The sequence below is a fragment of the Mytilus trossulus genome, chromosome 1 (genome assembly GCF_036588685.1).
Source record: "Mytilus trossulus isolate FHL-02 chromosome 1, PNRI_Mtr1.1.1.hap1, whole genome shotgun sequence".
Classification (NCBI taxonomy): domain Eukaryota; kingdom Metazoa; phylum Mollusca; class Bivalvia; order Mytilida; family Mytilidae; genus Mytilus; species Mytilus trossulus.
The window spans coordinates 54,156,266-54,183,105 of NC_086373.1; the positions used below are offsets into that span (position 1 = coordinate 54,156,266).

General features: G+C 31.7%; 2 protein-coding genes across 2 annotated transcripts; one reads left to right on the plus strand and one right to left on the minus strand.

The window, feature by feature from the left end:
• Positions 1–159: 159 nt before the first annotated feature.
• On the minus strand, positions 160–6,102 carry LOC134727421 (transmembrane protein 243-like). Its single transcript, XM_063591806.1, has 4 exons — positions 5,835–6,102; positions 4,964–5,014; positions 3,089–3,193; positions 160–477 (listed from the first exon to the last, which is right to left on the minus strand). The coding sequence occupies exons 1-4, from the start codon at positions 5,895–5,897 to the stop codon at positions 349–351; spliced, it is 348 nt and encodes a 115-aa protein (XP_063447876.1). The 5' UTR covers positions 5,898–6,102; the 3' UTR covers positions 160–348.
• A 9-nt stretch (positions 6,103–6,111) lies between these two features.
• On the plus strand, positions 6,112–24,482 carry LOC134727412 (PI-PLC X domain-containing protein 3-like). Its single transcript, XM_063591797.1, has 3 exons — positions 6,112–6,224; positions 15,944–16,059; positions 23,301–24,482. Exons 2-3 carry the CDS (start codon positions 15,972–15,974, stop codon positions 24,125–24,127), a joined length of 915 nt encoding a protein of 304 aa, XP_063447867.1. The 5' UTR covers positions 6,112–6,224; positions 15,944–15,971; the 3' UTR covers positions 24,128–24,482.
• The last annotated feature ends 2,358 nt before the right edge of the window (positions 24,483–26,840 follow it).

Below are 26,840 nucleotides of genomic sequence, written 5' to 3' on the forward strand. Positions count from 1 at the left end.
CATGAAAATTAGTTGATTTACAGTACTTAGCTCCAAAATGTTTTGGCAACAAAAACTTGACGTTTGGGTGTTTGTTGGCATTCTTCAATGAATTTAAAATTCCTGGACTTTTTTATTCACCCAAACACTTTTAACCAATAAATAAACCAGCTAAATTATAAAAAAAGCAATATATTTTATTTTAAAATAAATGAACAATTTATCCATTTCATGGATTGCATACCGGTATAGAAAGCATACATGTGTAATGAAAATATACATAAATACATTGTAACATATAATACAACCATAAATTATTCACCAGCATGCATGTAAATATTAAATATTAGTTTATGGCATTCTGAGACTCTATTTATTGTTTCCCAAGTCATGTATGTACAAATTTCCACATAAACAAAGAAAAACTATTGTAATTGCGTTATAAATTATCATTTTCCTGAATTTTGGCTCCAAATCACCCTGTCTATACCAGTATATCTGTGAATGAAGATATAAAAGACATTAATTGCACATAAATTTATAAAGGAGTAGGTCCGGTAAGGACCGATTTTGGCCTCAAATTTAAGTTTCATCTGACAAAAGATTTTGACCACTTTTTAAACACTTAAGTGTCTATTTCATATGATTCAATTATTATTATTGTTATTCATTTATGTGCAAGATTTTAACTTATTTAGTCTTTAAAAACGATCTGATTCAAGCTCAAATATGAAAAATCTACCAAATATGCGAAAAAATGTCACTTTTCAGATGGTATTTGTCAAAAACGAAAGTGGCCGCATCCGTGTTCATCCTCAATCTTTACATATGTTATGTATTATCATCAAATACAACTTCCATTTTAATATTTTGGATGAACACGAATCCGGCCACTTTCGTTTTACCCGGAAACCGTCTAAAATTTAACTAAAATGCTGGAATTGTGAAGATTTCAGTAATTTATCACGACTTCATGGTGCTAGTACCCAATATATGTGCATTGTATTGTCAAAAACAACCCATGTTTATATAGCAGAACCATTCTACTATCCAATAACAAAGAAAAAGTTTAAATTTTAACAATTTTGTAAAACTGCTATATTTTGGGGCCAAAAAGAGGTCTTACTGAACCTACTCCTTTAGAAAGGACTTTAAACATGTAATAACAAATAATATCATCATTTCAGAATTGAAAGCATTCTGAGTTATATTCAATTAAAATATATGTACATCAAAAAGTTTTAATTGGCTAACAACATTCAAAACAAATTAAACCTATGTCACAAAATCAATTTGAAAGCTTCACATTTTTAGCTCACCGGGCCCGAAGGGCCAAGTGAGCTTTTCTCATCACTTGGCGTCCGTCCGTTAACTTTTACAAAAATCTTCTCCTCTGAAACTACTTGGCCAAATTAAACCAAATTTGGCCACAATCATCATTGATGTATCTAGTTTAAAGTTTGTGTTTTTTTACCCGGCCAACCATCCAAGATGGCCACCATGGCTAAAAATAGAACATAGGGGTAAAATGCAGTTTTTGGGTTATAACTCAAAAACCAAACCATTTAGAGCAAATCTGACATGGGGTAAAATTGTTTATCAGGTCAAGATCTATCTGTCCTAAAATTTTTAGATGAATCAGACAACCCATTGTTGGGTTACTGCCCCTAAATTGGTAATTTTAAGGAAATTTTACTGTTTTGGTTATTATCTTGAATATTATTATAGATGGAGATAAACTGTAAACAGCAATAATGTTCAGCAAAGTAAGATTTACAAATAAGGCAACATGACCAAAATAATCAGTTAACCCCTTTAGGAGTAATTGCCCCTTATAGTCAATTTTTAACCATTTTTCGTAAATATCCATCATCTTTTACAAAAATCTTCTTCTCTAAAACTACTTGGCCAAATTAAACCAAACTTGGCCACAATCATCATTGATGTATGTAGTTTAAAGTTTGTGTTTTTTTACCCGGTCAACCATCCAAGATGGCCGCTATGGCTAAAAATAGAACATAGGGGTAAAATGCAGTTTTTGGCTTATAAATCAAAAATCAAAGCATTTAGAGCAAATCTGACATGGAGTAAAATTGTTTATCAGGTCAAGATCTATCTGCCCTGAAATTTCCAGATGAATCAGACAACCCATTGTTGGGTTGCTGCCCCTAAATTGGTAATTTTAAGGAAATTTTACTGATTTTGGTTATTATCTTGAATATTATTATAGATGGAGATAAACTGTAAACAGCAATAATGTTCAGCAAAGTAAGATTTACAAATAAGTCAACATGACCAAAATGGTCAGTTGACCCCTTTAGGAGTTATGGCCCTTTATAGTCAATTTTTAACCATTCTTCGTCCTTTGTTTAATTCACATATACCTAGATGAGCGACACAGGCTCTTTAGAGCCTCTAGTTTTCAAATCTTAACTTAAAATAAATTTTGTATGTGGCCCTTTTTTGTCCCTAATTATCCTGAAATTGCTTCTTTTGGACCCCTTTTGGGTCCCAAATTCCTGAATGGTTGGGACTATAAGCCCCAAAATTAATCCCAACGTTCCATTTCCAGTATTGAACCTTCTTGAAAATTGTCATAGAGAGATCCATTTGCTTAAACTAAAGTTATTGTCTGTGAACCAAATGTGTCTTTGGACGACAGTCATCATAGCATTATACAAACCCCAAAAAAGTTTGGGGTCATATCAATATTGCTAAATTTTAGGTTTCCGTTCTCATACTTGAACCAAATTATTGAAACTGAACACACTGCTTATTAGATCAATTTTGAATTTTTGTGGCATTACTTCCACCATTCCTTACCCATGGATTTTTTTTTATCTTTTATGATTTCATAAAGGAGGGGAGGACAGGGGCAATTTCCAGTAAATTAAAAAAAAAATAAGGAGAAGAGGGGTAGAAGAAAGGAGAAGAGGGGTGGGAAAAGGGTACCCCTCTGTCCTCCCCCTCATAAAGGAAACATATATAAAAATCCTTCTGAAAATAGTTATCATATAAAAAAAGATTAATATGTATAGCTGCAATCAAAATTATTTGTTAAGGAAACTATATATATATATATGTACCTATAAATTAACTGTTTACCTACCAATATCAAATGTGATCCACAAATAAGCACAATAATACAGGCAAAAAATACATTGACTCCATTAATTTTTCCTGGAGGGAATATAAAGGCACTTATTAAGGTTACCTGAAATAGAATTCCAATATAAGTACATTTTGGTATAATAATTCTTAAATGTAAAACTAAGCAATATTTTCAAAATCATTGAAACAATGAACTTTATAGTACATAGCTAGCTAATTTGAATAATGTTAATCTACAATTTAAGTAAACTTGGATTTATGAAGAACTGCTTTTTTCTAAACTAAATTTTGGACTTTAGATAAAAAGGCAGTACACGCTTAGTAAAGACAAGGTTGGGGTCTACGCAGGTTCAAATCATAAAGATATTTTTCCTATTTTCTGACGAGAAAACATTATGAGCCTTGTTTTATCAAGAATTAGCCAACCCATCACACTTATTAACCATCTTTATATTCATTCTTCATCATTGTGAAAAGGTGATGGCGGGTTTTGAGGTTTATATGTGTAAGTTACTGTACAATTTGAATAAACAAAGAGATCATGACCATGATACAACCTTATAGTGTATTTTGAAATGGTTGCAAATCTAAAATAGGATATATAACATTGCACGCATTTAATTATTGAAGCTTACAAAATGGCTCTATAGAAAATTGTATGTGAGGATAAGCTTTGATTCAAGCATACTAGAGCAAGTACATGGAATTTAAAAAAAAAAAAAAAAATATTCTGACAGTCAAAGTCCAATAACTCTGGAATGAGTCATTATTATGACATATCAGAAATTTATGTTTTTAAATTGAACAGTGTTGTTCTTTCTCTAATTTTTGTGCTATTTTCACATTTCCTGACTGGTGTAAGAAAAATATTTCTCCACTAGTGAAAAATCTTTTCTCTGCAAATGATTAGTCGAAATTTGATTATGACGTCTAAATAATGTGTTTTTTTCTGAATTTTTCTATTGTGACACCATGAAAAAAGGCGGCAATGCCTGATGATGTCGCAAATAAAGAACACAAGTTTCTGAAAATCTTTAAAAAAGAAGGACAAAAATAATTAAAGAAACATATTCGACACTATATTAATTTGTGTATTACAATATTTCTCCACTCTCGACAGTAAAATTTAAGTAATAAAATTTAACTGTCTTGAATAGAGAAATATTGTTATACACTTGTTGCAGTGTAGGAATCTATATTTCTCCAATTCCAGAAGTTATGCACAGTTTCCAGCATATATATCCAAGCTAAAAAGATTATAATATATCAACTTTATGGTATAATGACTGAGTATTTTTTTTAAAGCATTGAACATGTTGAGTTTGATCTTTTACTAGATAATATTGATGAACCCTAAGTCTGATTTAAAAAAATCAACACTCTTGCTTACCGGTAATTATACCCAGTAGGCGAGGCTTTGTTGGAATATTATTGTTGTGCCCTGAAGTAAATTACAAAGTTCCCATTATTTTTACACTTGGTCAGTTATCAGTTGGAAGATGATATCTAAAATTGAGAAAGGAAATGGGGCATGTGTCAAAGCGACAACAACCCAACCATAGAGCAGACAACAGACCAATGGGTCTTTAATGTAGTGAGAAATCTACCATGAATTTTATTGATAAATCCAAGCTTGGTTAGTTGAAATGTAATAAGATAATTGGAAACCATCGACAGTCAATTTTCCAGGATGTGTAACCTTCTGTTCTAACTTGATTAACCTTTTAAACAAACATGTTGTTCATGTGTTGTTTGAAAATTTAAATATATTTTGATTTAGTTGTTTTCCCATGCTTCGAATCTAATAAAAATTCTTGGGCTTTATTTCTTTGATTTATTCATATCAAATTCAGTTGAAGTTCAATATACTTACAACTACTGCAATTGAAGTGAAAACACCAACAATTAGGTTCAGCATACGATCCTGAAATAGAAATGACAATTTATCAGTAATTCTAGTTGTAATAATTTCTATGTTAAGTTCTTTAAATGATTCATCATTAAAAACATCAAAGTTATGTCAGACTGATTATTGTCATGAAACTTCACAATAAACGGTATGTATTATTACTTTAAATTCAGTGCTTCATGTTCATGATTTTAAACCTCTCACTTGAAAATCACTGATAACAAATGTATAGATGCTTATTCAACACTATTCTAAATATAAACAGTTATCATATTTATAACTTATCAGGGAAAAAAGATAAATGAAAGGCAAATGCCGAAATCAATGGTTTCTGTGAAAACTGTCTAATTATGAGAAATAAAGGTTGGCAGGTAGGTGAAACTTACATAAATGAAGAGATAAATGAAAAATGAACAGATTGATGCCCAATTCATATAATTCCAAGGCCGTCAGTCGGCACCAGAAGCGACGAATCAGCGCATCTATTTTGGGTGGGCAAATATCCACTTTTTGATATTGGAAGAGCTCTGACGTCCCACGGCCCCAGCTTGTCTGGCAAAACAGCCGTTGGACATCAGAGTAATTGCGGACTATGCCTGTCTTGTGCAAGTTTGGGTCAAGATCAGAGTGGATCACAGGGGTTTGTTAAAATTTGCAGGTTTTACTTTACATATGAACCATGAAATTTTTGGGTTTTTTTTGTAATCAATGTATAGTAATAAAAGTTAAACCTGGCATATTGTAACAAACCCCTGTGCATGACTGGATGTACATCAGATCTCTATAATATTGAAACTGATTTGCCTATTGCAATTAATACAGACTTATGTTATACCCTAGGTTGTGGCTCTCCAAACAACGGTCTTTCAGCTGATTCATCATATTTAGCAGAGCTCATTGTTACAAAGTCAAAGGACTATTATTGGTTATCATTAATAGTAACACATATTATCAATTTACACCGACTGTCATTCGTTGAAAAGTCCAGGATCTGTGTATTTGTAATTTTGGACATCAATAAAGCTTTAATAAACAAGTTCCAAGCATCAGGAGACTTTTGAAAGTTGTTTATAAAAAGTTAAAACGAAACTTCCTGCTTCATGTGATAACCGGAAGTATACAACTGGTTACAAATCTGGGACCAAAAACGGACAGCTGTGAGCAATTTCAGGATTTGATTACAAGCAAGTTTTCATCTTTTCAGATGAAATTGTAATGTTTTAAGGTATCTCATGGTTTGATTTCCTTTCATAAACAAATTTGTGAGCAAATTCAGAATTGAGATATGAAAATAAAAGAAATGATAAGCATTTGTTATGTTATGGAAGGAAAGAGGGAAAGACAACTCCAGATTTTTTTCAGTAAGGGGACGACCATTTGATATTCTGAGGGGGGGTTTTGAAAATGAATAACTCAGCCTTGCTAATCCCAAAAATAAATGGTTTGTTCTGTGGTAGTTTGAAAATAAATTACCTGACTTGCAATGTATTGAAAATAAATAACTCAGCAGGTCTATAGCTTATTGGGCCTTCAGCGGTTCCAAAACCCTTCAAATTTGTTTGGCCTCGCTCCGCTCGGCAAAATATGTTTGACAATACTTTTGATAGAGGCTAGGTAAAACCAAACTAAATTAACTTTAATACTATGTATGTGTATATTGCTTGATTCAGTTTGTTAAGAAATTATAAACTACTTAATACCAATTGTCTTTTATAATATACTTATTACTATGTATTTGTGTTTCGTTTGTCCTTTCTCTCTATGATATCCTCTATGTATTATCTTAAAAATGTTTGTATATATTATCCTCTTGTACACAAGTATGTGTCTGGGGTTATGAATGAAATCTTGAATCTTAAAATTTCTGAAGGGGATAATGATCTACTAGTATTCTTATTAAATGGTACACAATAACTTGACTATACATGTATTAATGGTTTACCTTTTTTTTAATTGGTTATTTGAATGGAGAGTTGTCTCATTTGGCACTCACACCACATCTTCCTATATCTAATTATTCATAATTAACAAATATTTAAAAAAATTGAATGTTTTCGAATATCATAAATATAGTGGTAAAAAAATGAATAATCAGTCCCTTGCTTTAATGAAAATGAAAAATCTTGCTTCAATAGTGCAGAAAATGAATAATCTGTCCCCTCAGTTTACAAAAATAAATAACCCCCCAGAATATCAAATTGTCGTCCCCTAATTTTAGTAATTTTCCAAGAACTATTACCGACTGGAACAAACTACCAGATAACATTGTAAATTGCACTTCAGTAGACTCTTTCAAATCTTCAATTTCAAAGCATCAATATTAACTCAATTACAACATCTTACTTTATTATACAAAACATTTTATATTTTTTTATTTTTTCATATTTTTTTTAAAAATTGTACATTTTTTCAATCTATGTCTTGTAAGTTTCCTCCTGTGACAAAATCTTCAATTTGTTGGCCTACAGGGAACTCGGACTATAACATACTCGGCCTACAATGTAAATGAGTATATGCCAAAAAAATATTTGTAAATTTGTATTGACAAGTGATTAGCATTTTTTTTTCATTTAATACAGCAGATTCCAACGAGTATGAAACTACATGTAGATTCTTTGGTTAGCTTCCTTGCTAGCTCAACAATGAAATGATTATTAGGTAAGGTAAACAAGCCTTTGGGTGGAGTCAAAAGTTAAACAGAGATCCAATCAGAACTAGTGACAGAATATAAACATTGTAAAACTAGTTTTACAAGTCTTTAAAAATAAGTTTTCAATCTAAATTTAAAATTATATTTATCATTATAAGCAAATTCAAAAAGCATGTTGAAGGTGTGTTTGATTTGCCAATTTTATTTCAATCAATTACTCAGTTCATTTATAAATCCAGTTACATGTATGTTAATGTTCTTTTATTTACAATGGTTACAATCATGGCGTAAATATAAGGCTTATGACCCCTTCTGTTGCCTTTGAATTACGAATTTATCAAACTTCCAATAATATAAAAACAGCAAAGATAATGAACAATACTATAAAGATGGGCTATTTTGAACATATACAAATTAAAGGGGAAACTTCCAGCATTATTAGGTATAGTTTCATTGCATTTAAAAGTTACAGGATTTTAAACCAAGAGTTTTTTTAGAAAATTCACAGGTATTTTTGTTATAAAATTTTAAGCATAGAAGATACCAGAGGGACAGTCAATGATATAGATTACTCACTTGATTTTCTATGATGTGCTAGTGTTAATTGTATATAAAAAGTCCTAAACAACCATTTACTTAAAAAAAAAATCACAAAAGTTGAGCGCATCCTAGAAGGTGTACTTGAATTAATCCATATTTACATTTGTTTAAACCAATATCTAATAAATTTATAAACTTGTTTTAAGGAAATCTTTGCAATCCTCCATCTATCAAACACCAAATTGCCAACTATGAGAGTACAAGGGGAACGCTGTGGATTTTCTATAAAATTTCCATTTGTTTAGCATTGAAACAACGGTTACACGCCATTATTCCGACAGCCCATTGGTCCGACAACCCATTAGTTCGACAACCCAATAGTCCGACAACCCATTGCTCCGACAGCCCAATACTCCGACAACCCACAAGTCCGACACTTATCAAGTCAAGTACCAGGGTATCAGGGTAAAATAAAATGTGTCTGTCTGTATTATTACCTTTAGATATGTAATAACATATTTTAAGAAATAACTCCGTATATAACATAAGGCTAAGGTACTTCGAATACTTTCTATATATACTTAATTCAAAATCTGTATATAGAATATAACAGAAAAGAATATGTCATTTTCCAAATTAAAGGATCTTTAAAGAGCATATAAATCAAGAACAACCATTGATGGTACGAGCTACTGATGACACCCCCGCCCATACATTTCGGTAGACAGGAAGTGTTTGAGTTGTGAATCTGAAAAAAGCATCACACAGTATAACTGACTTATATAAATCTTGAAATCAAATTTCAGAAATACTGAATCTCTTGTAGTTCCTGAGAAAATGTGACGACAATTTTCAACTTGGCTGTCACATGTAATGAGTAATGAATTTGAAAACGCATCACATGCCATAGCCGACTTCAATAAACCTTTCAGAAATCCTTGTAATGTAGTTCGTGAAAAAGATGCAACGAAAATATTTATGGAATGCAACGAAAATATTTATGGTGACGGACGAACGAACTGACGGACGGACGGCTAGACGGACGGAACGACAGAGGTAAAACAGTCTACCCCTACTGTTTCGAAGCGGCGGTCTAATGATTGGATCAACATTCATGACATTAAGACATTACAATACTTATATGATATAATTATCTTTATAGCACTATAAGCCTCGGTCACAATCGGAGCCAAGACAAAATAGTTAAAAAAAAACAACTAACACATTGATCATGTGTTGATATCAAATAACAGTCAGTATCAAGACATGTACGCCATCTATCAAAAGAACTTACAAATTGTATGTAATCATCACCCCCCCCCCCCCCCCCCCCCCCCCCTAATAGTAAAGTTTTCTAGTGTTAACATCGAAAATTTATCATATTTATCTTACTTTTTAAAGTTCTTACATGTGCTAGAAATATAGTGAAAGAGTTCCTCCCTCAAATTATTATGAAGTGAGCATTCGATTGAAAAATGACTCCCCTCCTCAACTTTATCAGCTGTACAATACGATTTTTTTAGTATCTAGCATTTTCAATTCTTAATGTAATGGAAGAGCACCGATTGTGAATTAACATATGAACTACCTTTCTTTAAATCAATAATTATTATCTTAATATTTTTCTTCTTGAAAACATTCTTTAAATGAAAAATAAATTTCTAGTTTCCAACAAAACACATAATGTACTAAGTTTTTAAAATAAGACAATATGACAAAGACACAAGGAGGACTAGAATGTCACACATTGTCTTAGATTTTTTACTAGTTTGTTATTGGCTTTCATTCTGCACTCATTCTATTTGAGCAGTCAAAATCCGTTGACTGTAAATTTCTGCAACAAAATTAATTTAAATAAAACTCAGATGAGTGATACAAGGAGAGAAAGTGTTGGGCCAAAGAGGGCGGGTAGTGCTATCCAACTCCGATATATTTATTTATGTAGTTAATAGTTTTCAGATAACTGCGAATACTCTCAGATCTATTCCTAGTGTCTTATTGTTGTCGGGATGTACAAGTACCAGACCACGTCCAATTATATTTTTATACGACCGCAAATTTTGAAAAAATTTTCGTCGTATATTGCTATCACGTTGGCGTCGTCGTCGTCGTCGTCCGAATACTTTTAGTTTTCGCACTCTAACTTTAGTAAAAGTGAATAGAAATCTATGAAATTTTAACACAAGGTTTATGACCATAAAAGGAAGGCTGGTATTGATTTTGGGAGTTTTGGTCCCAATATTTTAGGAATTAGGGGCCAAAAAGGGCCCAAATAAGCATTTTCTTGGTTTTCGCACTATAACTTTAGTTTAAGTTAATAGAAATCTATGAAATTTTGACACAAGGTTTATGACCACAAAAGAAAGGTTGGGATTGATTTTGGGAGTTTTGGTTTCAACAGTTTAGGAATTAGGGGCCAAAAAAGGGTCCAAATAAGCATTATTCTTGGTTTTCGCACAATAACTTTAGTTAAAGTAAATAGAAATCAATGAAATTTAAACACAATGTTTATGACCACAAAAGGAAGGTTGGTATTGATTTTGGGAGTTTCGGTCCCAACAGTTTAGGAATTAGGGGCCAAAAAGGGACCCAAATAAGCATTTTTCTTGGTTTTCGCACCATAGCGTTAGTATAAGTAAATAGAAATCTATGAAATTTAAACACAAGGTTTATGACTATAAAAGGAAGGTTGGTATTGATTTTGGGAGTTTTGGTCCCAACAGTTAAGGAAAAAGGGGCCCAAAGGGTCCAAAATTAAACTTTGTTTTGATTTCATCAAAATTAGATAATTGGGGTTCTTTAATATGCCGAATCTAACTGTGTATGTAGATTCTTAATTTTTGGTCCCGTTTTCAAATTGGTCTACATTAAGGTCCAAAGGGTCCAAAATTAAACTTAGTTTGATTTTAACAAAAATTGAAACCTTGGGGTTCTTTCATATGCTGAATCTAAAAATGTACTTAGATTTTTGATTATTGGCCCAGTTTTCAAGTTGGCCCAAATCGAGGTCCAAAATTAAACATTGTTTGATTTCATCAAAAATTGAATAATTGGGGTTCTTTGATATGCTAAATCTAACTGTGTATGTAGATTCTTAATTTTTGGTCCAGTTTTAAAATTGGTCTAAATTAAAGTGCAAAGGGTCCAAAATTAAACTAAGTTTGATTTTAACAAAAATCAAATTCTTGGGCCTCTTTGATATGCTGAATCTAAACATGTACTTAGATTTTTGATTATGGGCCCAGTTTTCAAGTTGGTCCAAATCAGGATCTAAAATTATTATATTAAGTATTGTGCAATAGCAAGTCTTTTCAATTGCACAGTATTGTGCAATGGCAAGAAATATCTAATTTCACAATATTGTGAAATAGCTAATTTTTTTTTAATTAAGAGTTATCTTTCTTTGTCCAGTAAAGTAAGCAAGAAATATCTGCAAGAATTTTTTTTAATTGGAGTTATCTTTCTTTGTCCAGAATCAACTTAAATCTTTGTTATATACAATATACAATGTATATTCACTTTTTACTACCAACTGATAAATTTAAATTATCTTTACCATTCAGTGATAACAAGCAGTTTTTTTACATCTTAATATTTTATGATGTATTTAAATGAGTAGTAATTGTTGCAAACTCCATTAGAATATTTTAATTGAAATTAGTTTTGAAATAAGGGAAAGGGGGATGTGATTAAAAAATTGGGTTCAATTTTTCTCATTTGAAATTTCATAAATAAAAAGAAAATTTCGTCAAACATTTTTTGAGAGGATTAATATTCAACAGCATAGTGAATTGCTCTAAGAGAAAACAAAAATTTTAAGTTCATTTTAATACATTCATTCTGTGTCAGAAACCTATGCTGTGTCAACTATTTAATCACAATCCAAATTTAGAGCGGAATCCAGCTTGAATGTTGTGTCCATACTTGCCCCAACTGTTCTGGGTTCAACCTCTGCGGTCGTATAAAGTTTACGCCCTGCGGAGCATCTGGTTGTTCATCTGATGAGTTAAGCCTTTTTCAACTGATTTTTATAGTTCGTTCTCATGTTGAACTGTTATACCACTGTCCAAGGTTAGGGGAAGGGTTTGGATCCCGCTAACATGTTTAACCCCGCAACATTATTTATGTATGTGCCTGTCCCAAGTCAGGAGCCAGTAATTCAGTGGTGTTTGTTTATGTGTTACATATTTGTTTTTCGTTCATTTTTTTTTATACAAATAAGGCCGTAAGTTTTCTCGTTTGAATTGTTTAACATTGTCATATCGGGGCCTTTTATATGCGGTATGGGCTTTGCTCATTGTTGAAGTCTGTACGGTGACCTATAGTTGTTAATGTCTGTGTCATGTTGGTCTCTTGTGGATGGTTGTGTCATTGGCAATCATACCACATCTCCTTTTTTAAAGAAGGTAGATCGAGACACACATGCGAAAAAAATGGCGAACTAGAACAGCACAGACTGATAATGGACACACAAACAACTAAATATTAAGATAGATAAAGTACCTTTACACTAGGGTTAATACTGAGCAGTTGCCATTAGCATGTGTATTAACTCCAATATACTGAGACAAATATCCCACATGGAAAGAAGATTGTAATTAAGACGGAGTACCACACATATCATAGAGAACGGAGTTTGTCTTTTTAGAGAAAATTTACCCATGCACATAAGAAAAACACATTGTCGGAATAATGGGCTGTGGGAGTAATGGGTTGTCGGAATAATGGGCTGTCGGAGTAATGGGTTGTCTGAATAATGGGCTGTCGGAGTAATGGGCTGTCGGAATAGTGGGCTGTCGGAGTAATGGGCTGTCGGAATAATGGTTGTCGGACTAATGGGATGTCACCGAAACAACACTAATTGTTACCATCATTGAACAAAACATAAACCGTAACTAAGCTCCTAATTTATCGTAATACAAAGAATTTTTCAATTCTTTATGAAATAAAATTTAATTTGCAAAGTTGTTAAGGTAAACCTGTTTGCATGAATCATACATATATAAACAGGTCATTGATATAGTGTTTTCATTGGATGATGAATTGGTGCTATGCTCCTCCCAATTTTAAGGTAATAATCATTTCATGGTTGAGCTAGCAAGGAAGCTAACCAAAGAATCTACCTGTAGCTTCATACTAGCTGGAATCTGCTGTAATGTTATGCAAGTTTTTAAAATTATATATATGCAAACAGTCATGACAGTTCATGCATGTCAAAAAAGATATTTTCAACCAATGGATACTATGTTAAATATTTAAAAATACCAATAGATCATTTGTAGATTGGCAAACATAGATTTTTTTTATGTATAACTATTAATTGATTGAGACCTAGAGTCTGAAATTGAACATACCTACACTTACAAGCACATGTCAAATTAATCCCGGCCACGAAACTGCTCGTGCTAATAAATCTCCGTCTATACGAACGCGCCAAAAAAAACAATGCCGTATGTTTTTAAGTCACTTGGGTAAAACAGAATTTCTTGTTACGGTTCTATGACAAATAAAAATTTGTACTTGTCCAATGATTAAACAAATAATCTCTGTACTTGTCAAAGTAAATTACCTTCCTTGAAAATATTCATTTCAAACTAAGTAACAGGCATGCAACCTAATAGCAATTTAAGCAGATAAAAAAAAAAAATATTTAAAAAAATCAAAATCATATGAACAATTAGATATTTGACAAAAAAAATACTATTATTTTGATTTAATTTTTAAACTGTTATAAGGTTATGTAACAAACAAAAATAACAGTTTTAAAATTTTTTGTTACTTGCTTCTTTTCAAGTCTTTAATTTTTTTTTCCTTGTCCAGTTTACTTCTATTTTTTTTCCTGATCTCTCTATAAAATTCCTTCTTTATTTTAAAATGTCTCTTGATACCATCTTTTTAGATTCATCCTTCATCAGTCATTTTTTAGCATTGTTCATAGTTTATAAATAAATAAATTCGCAAATTGAAACGGTAAAGTCAATAAATTCAAAATTGTCTGGAACTAACAACATAGCTATAACACTAACAGTAATTTTTAACAGAATGGAACACCGTGAAACACTCTGGTAGACAGAGATGCTTTCCACAATCTAGTCAACCAAATTTTGTTTGTCTACGCGTGTCTTGTTGATTATTTTTCACTCTCATGTGACAGACATGGCACCTGGCAAGTGTCTCTGTGTAAGATGGATGTACCGCATAATTTGCATATAGCGATCCCTTTTCATGACTTTACTGAAGTAGGGGGTTTCCAGCATAACATCTGTGCTCCAGTAGGATTTTATGTCTGGTTTTACATTGATACCCATTAAGAAACATAAACCTAGAAAAGCCTTCATTTCTTCAACAGTTGGTGTAATCCATGGAGACTTGTTTTCATCAGGATGATCACGAATTTGTTTATTAGCATACCTGTCTGTCTCCTGTATGATGTATTGCAAAATGGCATTGGTAAACAGCAATGAGAAAAAATGGCGGCATATTATTTTATCATGAACGCAAATCGAAAGTACGAAGAAATGACATACCAATTCTTTTATTGTCAAAATTTATACATAATATTAATAATTGAAACCTGTTAACACATTGTGGTAACGTACGCTTTACAGCTTTACGTAATTGATCTGATATTGAAACTGAAAATAGGTCAGAGTAATTTTTTTTTCCATGATGCATTATGGCATCACACGGCCGTAGCAAGGTGATGAAATAAGGCATCATACAGCGGTACCAAGGTGATGCCATAAGGCATCATACGCCTTGAATGGGTTAATCTTTAGAATTATACCCCAAATATACACAGAAAAAAGTCCCATAAAATCTTATTTGAGGAAGACTAAAAAATTCACCATTTAAAATTCCTATGGAGATTTGCATCGAAAAGGGATATAACTCTTGCAAAAAAGTCAGAAATATCAATAAAAATTGATAAAAAATTATAACTTTACTGATTCTATTCATCAGAATGTATTGATTCTTGATTTTTTAGCCGTCTTTAGGGTAAAACAAACAACTCTAAAGGTGTTTTCATGTCTTTTATCAAGCCATAATCAAGATTTCGTAATTCATTAGTTGACCATTTTTTGAAATTTTCAACATGTTAAGTTATTAAAGGATTCTCGAATTTAATAAAAAATAATTAAGCATGTATTATTCTTTTTGTGGTTTAAAGTTTCTTTAGACATGTCAGATGCTGAAAAAATATAATATACAGATATAAACAATACCAAATTTTCACATTATTTTTTCAAAATCATGAAAATGGTCACAGTGAAGCTTCAAATTTGCAATTTCTTTATTGAAAAATGAACACCCAAAAAAACTACCCATAACACTACGGTTTTGTATATTTCATGAGCAGAAGATTATACAATTTAGTTGAATATCAACTTATATCCCCATCAAAGTATCATACTTTACATAAATATCAAGAAATTCAACCAAAAACTGACCAAAGAGACTCATTTTTGTGGAGTTATCTCCCCTTCCAATGTTAATTTCCAAAGGAAATTAAAAATGCTGATTTGGAGTTTTCCTGAAGTTAGATTTTATGGGTCTTTTTTCTGGGTATTTAAGGAGCATAATGCTATAGATAAGAACTCAACATTTTCTGTTGCAATTAGTTTGAGGTTAAATCTTAGTTTGACTGGACTACTACTTTATTGTATGTTCTTTCTGAACGGCTCAAGTACTGTTTCTATACCTTATAAGTAGGAAGGAATATAAGCTTTAATATACACCTCTTTTTCTTTCAGAAATGATAATCTTTAACTGACAGTAAACATGGCAGAAAGTAAAGATTTTATTAACTGGATGTCAAAATTACCAGAGCATTTACATACGGTTCCACTCAACCAGTTGGCTATTCCAGGTATCTTATACTATTGATATTCTTCTTACCAGTTTTGAGTTATAAGCAGCATTGATTCCCTCTAAATAATATAATCTTACGGTTCATGTGGACACTTCATCTAAACTGACTGCATTTTCATCTCAAAATTTACTCTTTGAGTACACCAAACCTGTGTATCTTGAAAAGTTAAGATAAATAAATTAAAAGGGAGACAATTTGTTAAATACTGTGAAAGTACTTTAATTCGTGGGTATCAATTTTCGTGGATTGAGCAATATTTACATGTTCGTGGGTTTTTTAATTCGTGGATTTTAGTTTTCTAAAAATACAAAATTGAAAAATTAAAGCCTTTAGAAACGAAGGTTACAAATAGTCTCGATTGATAGAATTGCAAAGTAAACATTTACCCGTGTAAATCGTAGTGATAACACTAATTAATCCATGATAAAGTGATCAACAGATTAAAAACCATCAAAGGTGTTGATTAGGCCATCAACATGTCACCTAAAGAAAATAGTAATATAAAAAAATGTTATAAACGTATCTTAAATTGTGAAATAATTCTTATCAAAATCAAGCCCAGCATGAAATTATTATTTCCCACTATGTACGACAACTATGAGTATATAAAATGAATACTTTATCATACTAGCATATCACATGTATCAATACTGGAAATCTGACTTCCATCGATCAAAAATATTTTTTATGACAATTAAAAGATCAAAAGTTGTTCAGTTTAGGTTATTAAAGATTAAATGGGTATAATCCTGCATGTGGTTGTAGTTCTGTGACTGCTATTAAAGTATTCTCAGATTTGGCGTTATTTAATATATTCTCAAGATTATATCAGAAGTCAAACCTACCGACGGGGATCTTTCCATGTCTTGATTCGGACAATGGTTGTTTTATTTCGTTGGACACTGAAATTCGTGGATAAAGTCATCCACGAAAACCACGAAAATTGGTACCCCACGAATAAAAGTACTTTCACAGTATTACATTTTTTGTAAATGTTACATTTTTGTATTGTTTATTGGTGTTTGTATTTAGTAACAATTAGATTGTTTGGATTTTATACTAATAAATTATCTTATCTAACTAGATTTTTTTTGATTGACATTGACCTGAATTTGGTTAGTGGAATAGTAAGACATAAGTAGAAAAGTAAAGTACAACATTGTGAGGAAAATAGCAGATAAGGTTACATTAATGATTGATATTGATTTTAAAATTATGAGTCAGGCTTTTTGAATATTTATATTGAAGTATTACTTTCGAAAGTATCCCCTTCCCTTTCATGAATTTGACCTACCGAATTAGACTATTTACCGGATTTGTAATACATAAGCAACACGACGGGTGCCGCATGTGAGGCAGGATCTGCTTACCCTTCCAAGGCACCTGAGATCACCCCTAGTTTTTGGTGGGGTTAGTGTTGTTTATTCTTTAGTTTTCTATGTTGTGTCATGTGTACTATTGTTTTTCTGTTTGTCTTTTTCATTTTTAGCCATGGCGTTGTCAGTTTGTTTTAGATTTACGAGTTTGACTGTCCCTTTGGTATCTTTCTTCCCTCTTTATGTACAACTGTGTGTTAGGTTCCAAAGGACAGTTGTTTTGTTATCTTTATATTCAACACTTTTGCCTTTAAGATTTTTTTTAATATTCATACAAAACCAGTTTTGAAACAAATGTCTTTGTTTCATTTATAAAATCTAGCTTACACACACTAATAAACGTTTTTACACTTTTGGTATTTAGCTGTATTTTGCCTCCGAATGACCTTATATCACCTCCCAATAACCTTTTGACGTCAAACAACAATCACTTTTTAGTTGTGACGTCATATGTTTTGAATTATGAAGTCAAAGTTTACAGGAACCTATGTGATGTTATGTAATGGCGGACAAATTTGCATACAAGTGTAAATACGTCTATAGCATCCAGAAGATTATGGAGATGAATAGTTCTCTTTTATGAAGATAGTATAAATCAGCTACCTAAAACCTACATGTTATTTTAACCATTTCTCCGTCATGTAGCAAATATCCTTTTTCAATATCATCTGTTATATTTGTTTCTAATGATATCAATAAAAGAAAAAATGGAGTTAACACAAATGCAACAGCAACCCAAATGACACAAATAACAAATACATGTAGAATAGAGCAGGCAATATATAAACACTCTTCAACAATATACAAGATAGTTGGTAAGATGAATTTATTAAACAGTTTATAGTTACATAATGTGATAAATACAAAAAAACATTGTCACACTGAGAAATTGATATTATCATTTTCCACCAAGGTCCCCCCTTTTTATGATAAATATTTTTTTTTTTAAATGTTAAATGATTTATAATGTATTTTCACCTTTGACAGCTGTGGTAAGTAGGATGCAAGCAACAACTGGCATTTACAGATATAAAGCCCTGTAACCTGACTTGATATAAAATGAATTTGTGATCTACAGCATCTTTGCTTGGCTTTTTGACTCCATGTGCTTTGTCTTTTACACCATGAGACATGTGAGATCTTACTTTAAGAGCATTCATTCTCTGTTTATCCATTACCATGTTAACCTTTCATATTTTCATCCCCAAAACTAATTATATTTGACCCTTTATTTGTAGTGATTTTAAAAATTTCATTATTTTAGTATCATGAGTATAGACTATGCAGATGGCAATTTGTTTATAACCTAGTGATTGTGACATCTTCCCTGAAACTGTCCATCAAAAAGGCGGAATAGTTATATAGGGTATTCCAATTTCAAAACTATAACAGGCATAACCTGCTTGACTTTTTAGGTGTCCATTTAATTAACTAAATGAAATGAAAATAACTACATGGACTCAATATACATGTATTAAGGAGTAATGGCTTTATGTTACTCTTATTCATTAACATCAAAATTGTCAGCTAGACAACTTATTTAGGCAAACAAACAGTGATGTGTTCTTGTTCTAAAAGGATATATATGGTAATCTTGTTTAATAGGGCTCTTCACGGTTAGTTCGGCCATATTGGATAGGGGGCAGATTTTTTGGAAGAAGGTGGAATTAGTATGAAAGTGTGGGAAATCCTATGTGTGTTTCCAAGCAACAGCTCTGTTTTAATGATGTTTTCCCGTATATTTCACACCATTTTTATACGACCGCAAATTTTGAAAAAAATTTCGTCGTATATTGCTATCACGCTGGCGTCGTCGTCGTTGTCGTCGCCGTCGTCGTCGTCGTCGTCCGAATACTTTTAGTTTTCGCACTCTAACTTTAGTAAAAGTGAATAGAAATCTATGAAATTTTAACACAAGGTTTATGACCATAAAAGGAAGATTGGTATTGATTTGGGGAGTTTTGGTCCCAACAATTTAGGAATTAGGGGCCAAAAAGGGCCCAAATAAGCATTTTCTTGGTTTTCGCACTATAACTTTAGTTTAAGTTAATAGAAATCTATGAAATTTTGACACAAGGTTGATGACCACAAAAGAAAGGTTGGGATTGATTTTGGGAGTTTTGGTTTTAACAGTTTAGGAATTAGGGGCCTAAAAAGGGCCCAAATAAGCATTATTCTGGGTTTTCGCACAATAACTTTAGTTTAAGTAAATAGAAATCAATGAAATTTAAACATAATGTTTATGACCACAAAAGGAAGATTGCTATTGATTTTGGGAGTTTAGGTCCCAACAGTTTAGGAATTAGGGGCCAAAAAGGGACCCAAATAAGCATTTTTCTTGGTTTTCGCACCATAACGTTAGTATAAGTAAATAGAAATCTATGAAATTTAAACACAAGGTTAATGACCATAAAAGGAAAGTTGGTATTGATTTTGGGAGTTTTGGTCCCAACAGTTTAGGAAAAAGGGGCCCAAAGGGTCCAAAATTAAACTTTGTTTGATTTCATCAAAATTGGGGTTCTTTGATATGCCGAATCTAACTGTGTATGTAGATTCTTAACTTTTGGTCCCGTTTTCAAATTGGTCTACATTAAGGTCTAAAGGGTCCAAAATTAAACTTAGTTTGATTTTAACAAAAATTGAATCCTTGGGGTTCTTTGATATGCTGAATCTAAAAATGAACTTAGATTTTTTATTATTGGCCCAGTTTTCAAGTTGGCCCAAATCGGGGTCCAAAATTAAACTTTTTTGATTTCATAAAAAATTGAATAAATGGGGTTCTTTGATATGCCAAATCTAACTGTGTATGTAGATTCTTCATTTTTGGTCCCGTTTTCAAATTGGCCTACATTAAGGTCCAAAGAGTCCAAAATTAAACTAAGTTTGATTTTAACAAAAATTTAATTCTTGGGCCTCTTTGATATGCTGAATCTAAACATGTACTTAGATTTTTGATTATGGGCCCAGTTTTCAAGTTGGTCCAAATCAGGATCTAAAATTATTATATTAAGTATTGTGGAATAGCAAGTCTTTCAATTGCACAGTATTGTGCAATGGCAAGAAATATCTAATTCCACAATATTGTGAAATAGCAATTTTTTTTTAATTAGAGTTATCTTTCTTTGTCCAAAATAGTAAGCAAGAAATATCTAATTGCAAGATTTTTTTTTAATTGGAGTTATCTTTCTTTGTCCAGAATCAACTTAAATCTTTGTTATATACAATGTACAATGTATATTCACTTTTTACTACCAACTGATAAATTTAAATAATCTTTGCCATTCAGTGATAACAAGCAGTTTTTTTACATTTTATTTACAGTTTATTTTATGATGTATTTAAATGAGTAGTTATTGTTGCAAACTCCATTAGAATATTTTAATTGAGATTAGTTTTGGAATAAGGGAAAGGGGGATGTGATTAAAAAATTGGGTTCAATTTTTCTCATTTGAAATTTCATAAATAAAAAGAAAATTTCTTCAAACATTATTTTGAGAGGATTAATATTGAACAGCATAGTGAATTGCTCTAAGAGAAAACAAAAATTTTAAGTTCATTAGAACACATTCATTCTGTGTCAGAAACCTATGCTGTGTCAACTATTTAATCACAATCCAAATTTAGAGCTGAATCCAGCTTGAATGTTGTGTCCATACTTGCCCCAACCGTTCAGGGTTCAACCTCTGCGGTCGTATAAAGCTACGCCCTGCGAAGCATCTGGTTACCTCTATTATGAAGATCTGCCCCTATCCAATATGGCCGAACTAACCGTGAAGAGCCCTATTGTGAAAGGACCTTGCCTGTCCTCTTGCTTTTAAATTATAGCTTACTGTAAAAGAACTTATTTTCGTGGATACTTTATTTCGGGTTTTACCCTTTCTTGTCTTTTTCACGGCTATTTAATTTCGCTATTTTCTATTTTCTGGATATAGTTTAATAAGGAAAGATCTAAGTTTTATTTTACACATTCGCAACGATTTATATTCACATTATTTTTCTACTCGCAAAAGTCACTAAATAAATTGCTCCTGACAAATAAGTTTGTTTACAGTACTTTTATCCATTATACATTTACAATCAAATTGTACATTATAAAATTTTAAGTGATTTTGAAATTTATTCTAAATTTACATTAAGTTTTTTTATACATTGCATAAATAATTTATGTCTAATGAAAATGTGTGATTCAATATATTTTATATACATGCTTTCTGTGCTACTAACGTCTTCATTACTATTTAAGAAATATATAAAATCTCTACATTTCAGTATATGTGCATCTACTAATGAACCTTGATTACCATTGATGTAAATGCATCAACCATGCATGACTTTCATATGTGATCATCCTAACCAGTTAATGGAGCTACCATTTGATTTTAAGGGCAAAGGGCTAGGATAGAATTTGAAAAAAATAGGCAGGACAGGAGTTTTGAGTAAAAAAGGCTGGATGAGACACTTTGTAAAGTTAAAAGGCAGGAATAAACTAAATTTCCATTTTTCAAGTCCTTTCACACTAAAAAATTGTCATATGAATTAATCTCAGATAGAAGCTTTTAACTGACCTAATGCCAAGCAAAATATATATACATCTTGCATGTACAGAACAGTTGTACAATTGATTGCAAAATTAAAATTAATAACAAAGCACTGCATGGATTTGATGAATTTTTTTTCTGATTTTTTTTATAGATACTTGCAGTTTACAAGAATTATACTGAAAACCTAGATTTTCTGTGGCAAAATATAATAAATTATGATTTAAAAATAAAGTATACAAGTACATTTTACAGTACCTACAAAAATGTCTGAAGAAGGATGAAACCAAAGAGAATTTCTATGCAAATATTTTCATTCTCACACAAAGCTTTCAAAACAATGTGATTGATAACATTATGATATTCAGGGGAGATAATTTGTTTTTATTCATTTTTCAAACCTTTTATATTACTATGCATAAATGGTTTGCAATCCAAAAATGAAATCTAATATAAGATTACATCAAACTTGTTTTCTGACAATCCTTCACATAGATTAGAAAATAAATGATGGTTGTAACAGTTATCTATCTTTGATTGATTAAACGTTAATTTGATAAATTGTCTAAAAACACTCTTATTGTTGTCTCTATGATCACCATATTAATCGCAGGAAAATAAGGTTTTTGAATATTACATCTTTTAACATGATTTAAAAAGTAATTGAGTAAATGAATGGAAGCTTTATATGTTGTAATTAATACTAATACTACATGTACTACATTGATATAATAGATATAGGAAGATTCCTTTTCTATCTGATGACTGAATTTGTTTTTTAGTAACATTTAGGTCTCACGGTCATAAAACTTCTGAGCATGATTTTTGTACTCAGACTCGAAAATCAACCAATCAAATTGCTGGATTTCATGTTTCGAGCATGATTTTTGTGCTCCGAGCACTGAGCAAAGTTTTATGCCTTCAAGGCCAGATCTGGTTTAAATTTTGGATGACAGTCATTCTTCACGAGGGTCTGGATGGGGGTTTACTGAAAAGAGAATAATGTGCCAAAAAATGGAGAATAGAGAAAAGCGGACCTAAAATATAAAAAATAGATGATAATGGGCAAAAATATACCAAAAAATAGAGATTAATGGGCAAAAAATATAAAGACAAGAGAAAAATGGGAAAAAAATATAAAGAATAGATAATAATGGGCAAAAAATATAAAAAATGGCCTTAAACAATGAAGAATTTACAGGAATAGAGGACCCCCTTACAGTCCTTCCTTCATGGTGCCTAGCTTCTAATGAAATGTGAAATATCACTATTATTTTTTTATTAAAGTTTTGAATCTAATATCATGTTTTTTTTGCTTTTTCAGGCAGCCATAATTCCTTTTCCTATGATTTGGACACAAGCTCAGAGATAGGACCAGACAAGGCTGATATTAGACCATTCATTTCTATGTTTGGAGACATGGGGAAATCAGTGATGAAAGAATGGTCGGTCACCCAGTACTTGACATTCCGACAACAATTAGAACATGGTGTTAGATACTTTGATTTGAGAGTAGCATCTAGAAAGGATAAAGAAGGCATATTCTTTTTGCATTCCTTATATGGCATGCCAGTAGCGTCGGGGTTAGATGAAATAAAATCTTTTCTGGATGAACATCCAAAAGAAATTGTAATATTGGATTTTAATCATCTCTTTGATATGACTCAAAATCACCATGAAAAACTATTAGATTTGATTTTAAAAACATTTGAAAGTAAAATGTGTCCACATTTAGACATGGATAGTGTTAATTTATCTATGATGTGGGAACAGGGTTTACAAGTGATTGTTTTCTATCACAATGATGTAATCAAAGGCAATATGATGTTTTGGCCAAACACTGCGATAAAAGCTCCATGGGCTAATACTACAAATGTGCAAGATCTTATTACTTTCCTTGAGTCCAATTATAAGTCGAGTAAAACGACAGACATGTTTGTCGTGACACAAGGAGTTTTAACACCAGGGGCTGGTACCATCATGGCACATTTAAATAGCAGTTTACACAATGTTCTTGCTGAGAAAGTTGCTCCTCGAGTTGTTTTGTGGTTGAAAGAAAAACAGACTGGCGTTCATGGGATCAATATATGTATGATTGATTTTGTAGAAAAAGCAAACTTTATTCCAAATGTATTGAAACTTAATAAATAATGTTGTAATGAATGTTTTATTCAAAATGTATCTTCTTTCAAAAGTTTCAATATTGAACGTATATATGACATTATTGTAGTAATAAACATTTTTTTTGGTAAATTTATCGTCACTCAAATCTACTATTATTTGTTTTTTTTACACTGTGGATTCATCATTATCCTTGTGATATCAATTTGCGTGGATTTTGTAGATTAATCAAGGCAAACCATGAATTTAAATGTTCAACCAAGTAAAAAACTTTTTTAGGCTTGAAGGAAAACATAAAAAAAACACCAAATCAAATGGCCAGCAAAATACAATTTTTTCCTCAATCAACAAAATAAATTAATCCACAGTATTATACAACAACATTTTAAAGGGAGGTAAAAGATGTGGGTTATATCAGTCTATGTATTGAAAAATTGTTGTTGAAATAGATGTTTATTATTATAGGTCATTTATACTTCAATTCATAAAAATTGTGAACAATTTGTTACATATAGATGTATTATTATTTAAAAATTAAATATTTGAAAACAACACTTTATATATATCTTGCATGATATCCAAAGGGCTTTTCTATATTTAGCTATTCTAGATTTAACTTCATCCAGAACACTAAAATCTGAAGATTTGAAAGCCAATGATGTACATGATCTAAGCAGTTGTAGGGTGATATGAACAAAGTGGACCTAAGATATTTAGCAGATATATCATGTTAAGGAGGAGTATTTGCGAAAAATACCAGTCGAGAGAATGTTAAATTTCGCAAGCTGTAAGGCGAGGAAAATTCATTCTCAAGACTGGTATTTTTCGCATATACCCCTCAAGAACATGATATATCTGTTTAATTACACCGAATATTAACTTACAAAAACGCATTGATGATTGTGATGTTACAAGTGTCCAGTTGGATAGAGTATTTTTTGGCAAATACCATGGCAGAGTGGGTAAAAAAAGGCATATCCTTTTTGCATATACCCCAGCGACTTTAAAAAATGAACGATATTTATTTGATAACAGTAAATTGGTGAAAAATACACTGGCTATCAACCAATTAAAACCCAAGATTCTTACATAAGGTATAATTAAGTCAAAAACATCTTGTTAAATGAAGATATGTCTATAAAGACATGATTTTATTCAGATTTGGAAACTAACATTTACAAGCCGAATGTGGAGTGTGCATAAATAGACCGTGAGTTCTGTTTAAAAGCATTGGACCAAGGAATTTTATACGGGTGGATCATTACTATATATTAAACTCGGAATTTTTTTTCAAAAACTTTGCCAAAATGTACATTGAACATGGTTAATTGTAAATTTAATACATAGTAATGGTCCCCATGGAATTTTGTCGAGCCTGTGACTTTAGTAGCTGGACATGGGGATAGTGATTCAGGGGCGTGGCAGTGGTTACCACAGTGTCGGCTGAAGGGTGGTGGAGTTAGTTAACTTCTTAAAAGCTTTATATTTTAGAAGATGGAAGCCCTGGGTGCTTCATAATTTGAATATGGATGCCTCGTGTTATTAAGTTTCCGTCAGCATGGTCAGTCACATGTTCATTGACCTCATTTTAATGGTTCAGGGACTACTTGAACAAAAAGATAAGATCCTTTGTAATGTTAAATTCTCTCTTATAATAAGTAATAGGGTTACTATATTTGGTATGTGAGTACCTTGCAAGGTCCTCATGCCCGTCAGACAGTTTTCACTTGACCTAAACCTCATTTCATGGATCAGTAAACAAGGTTGTTTCGGTGGTCAAGTCCATATCTCAGATACTATAAGCAAAAGGTCTAGTATATATGGTGTATGGAAGGACTGTAAGGTGTACATGTCCAACTGACAGGTGTCATCTAACCTTGACCTCATTTTCATGGTTCAGTGGTTACAGTTAAGTTTTTGTGTTTTGGTCTGTTTTTCTTATACTGTATCAATAGGTCTACTAAATTAGTGTATGGGATGATTGTAAGGTGAACATGTCTCGCTGGCAGGTGCCATCTGACATTGACCGCATTTTCATGGTTCAGAGGTCAATGTTAAGTTCTTGAGTTTTGGTCTTTTATTCTAATACTAGATACAAAAGGTCAACTATATTTGGTGTATGAAAATATTTTATTATCTCTATGTCAGTCGTGCAGGTTTCACTTGACCTTGACCTCATTTTTATGGTTCATTGCTCAGTGTTAAGTTTTTGTGTTTAAGTCCGTTTTTCTTAAACTATAAGCAATAGGCCAACTATATTTTTTGTATGGAAGAATTGTTAGCTGAACATGCCTGCCTGGCATGGTTCATTGGTCAATGATTATTTTTCTTGTGTAATGTTAAGTTTGTGTGACAGTTGTAATAAAGTTTAATATTTAGGACTATTAACATAATATCAATGATTGGTAAAAAAAAAAAAAGGCGAGACATTTTAGTGTGTGCACTAAGCTACTGTGAAGTTGAGCAAAATTGCCTCATTTTCTGATAGTTTATATGATCTTATATAATGCTACATATTATAAATGGAAAGTCGTTCACAATCGGGAAGCTGAAATCATCTCTTTTGTTGAAAAGTTTTGTCAATTTCTTAATGTTACTCAGTTAATTTAAGCTGTTGTATCTTTTATTTCAAGTTCGATTGTATATATAGATACGTTCAATATACTAAGTCACCAACCATTGAAGTATACATTGAGAGTACATCGTCTTTATAGCAGAAAAAGAAGTTAAAGGATAATGCTAC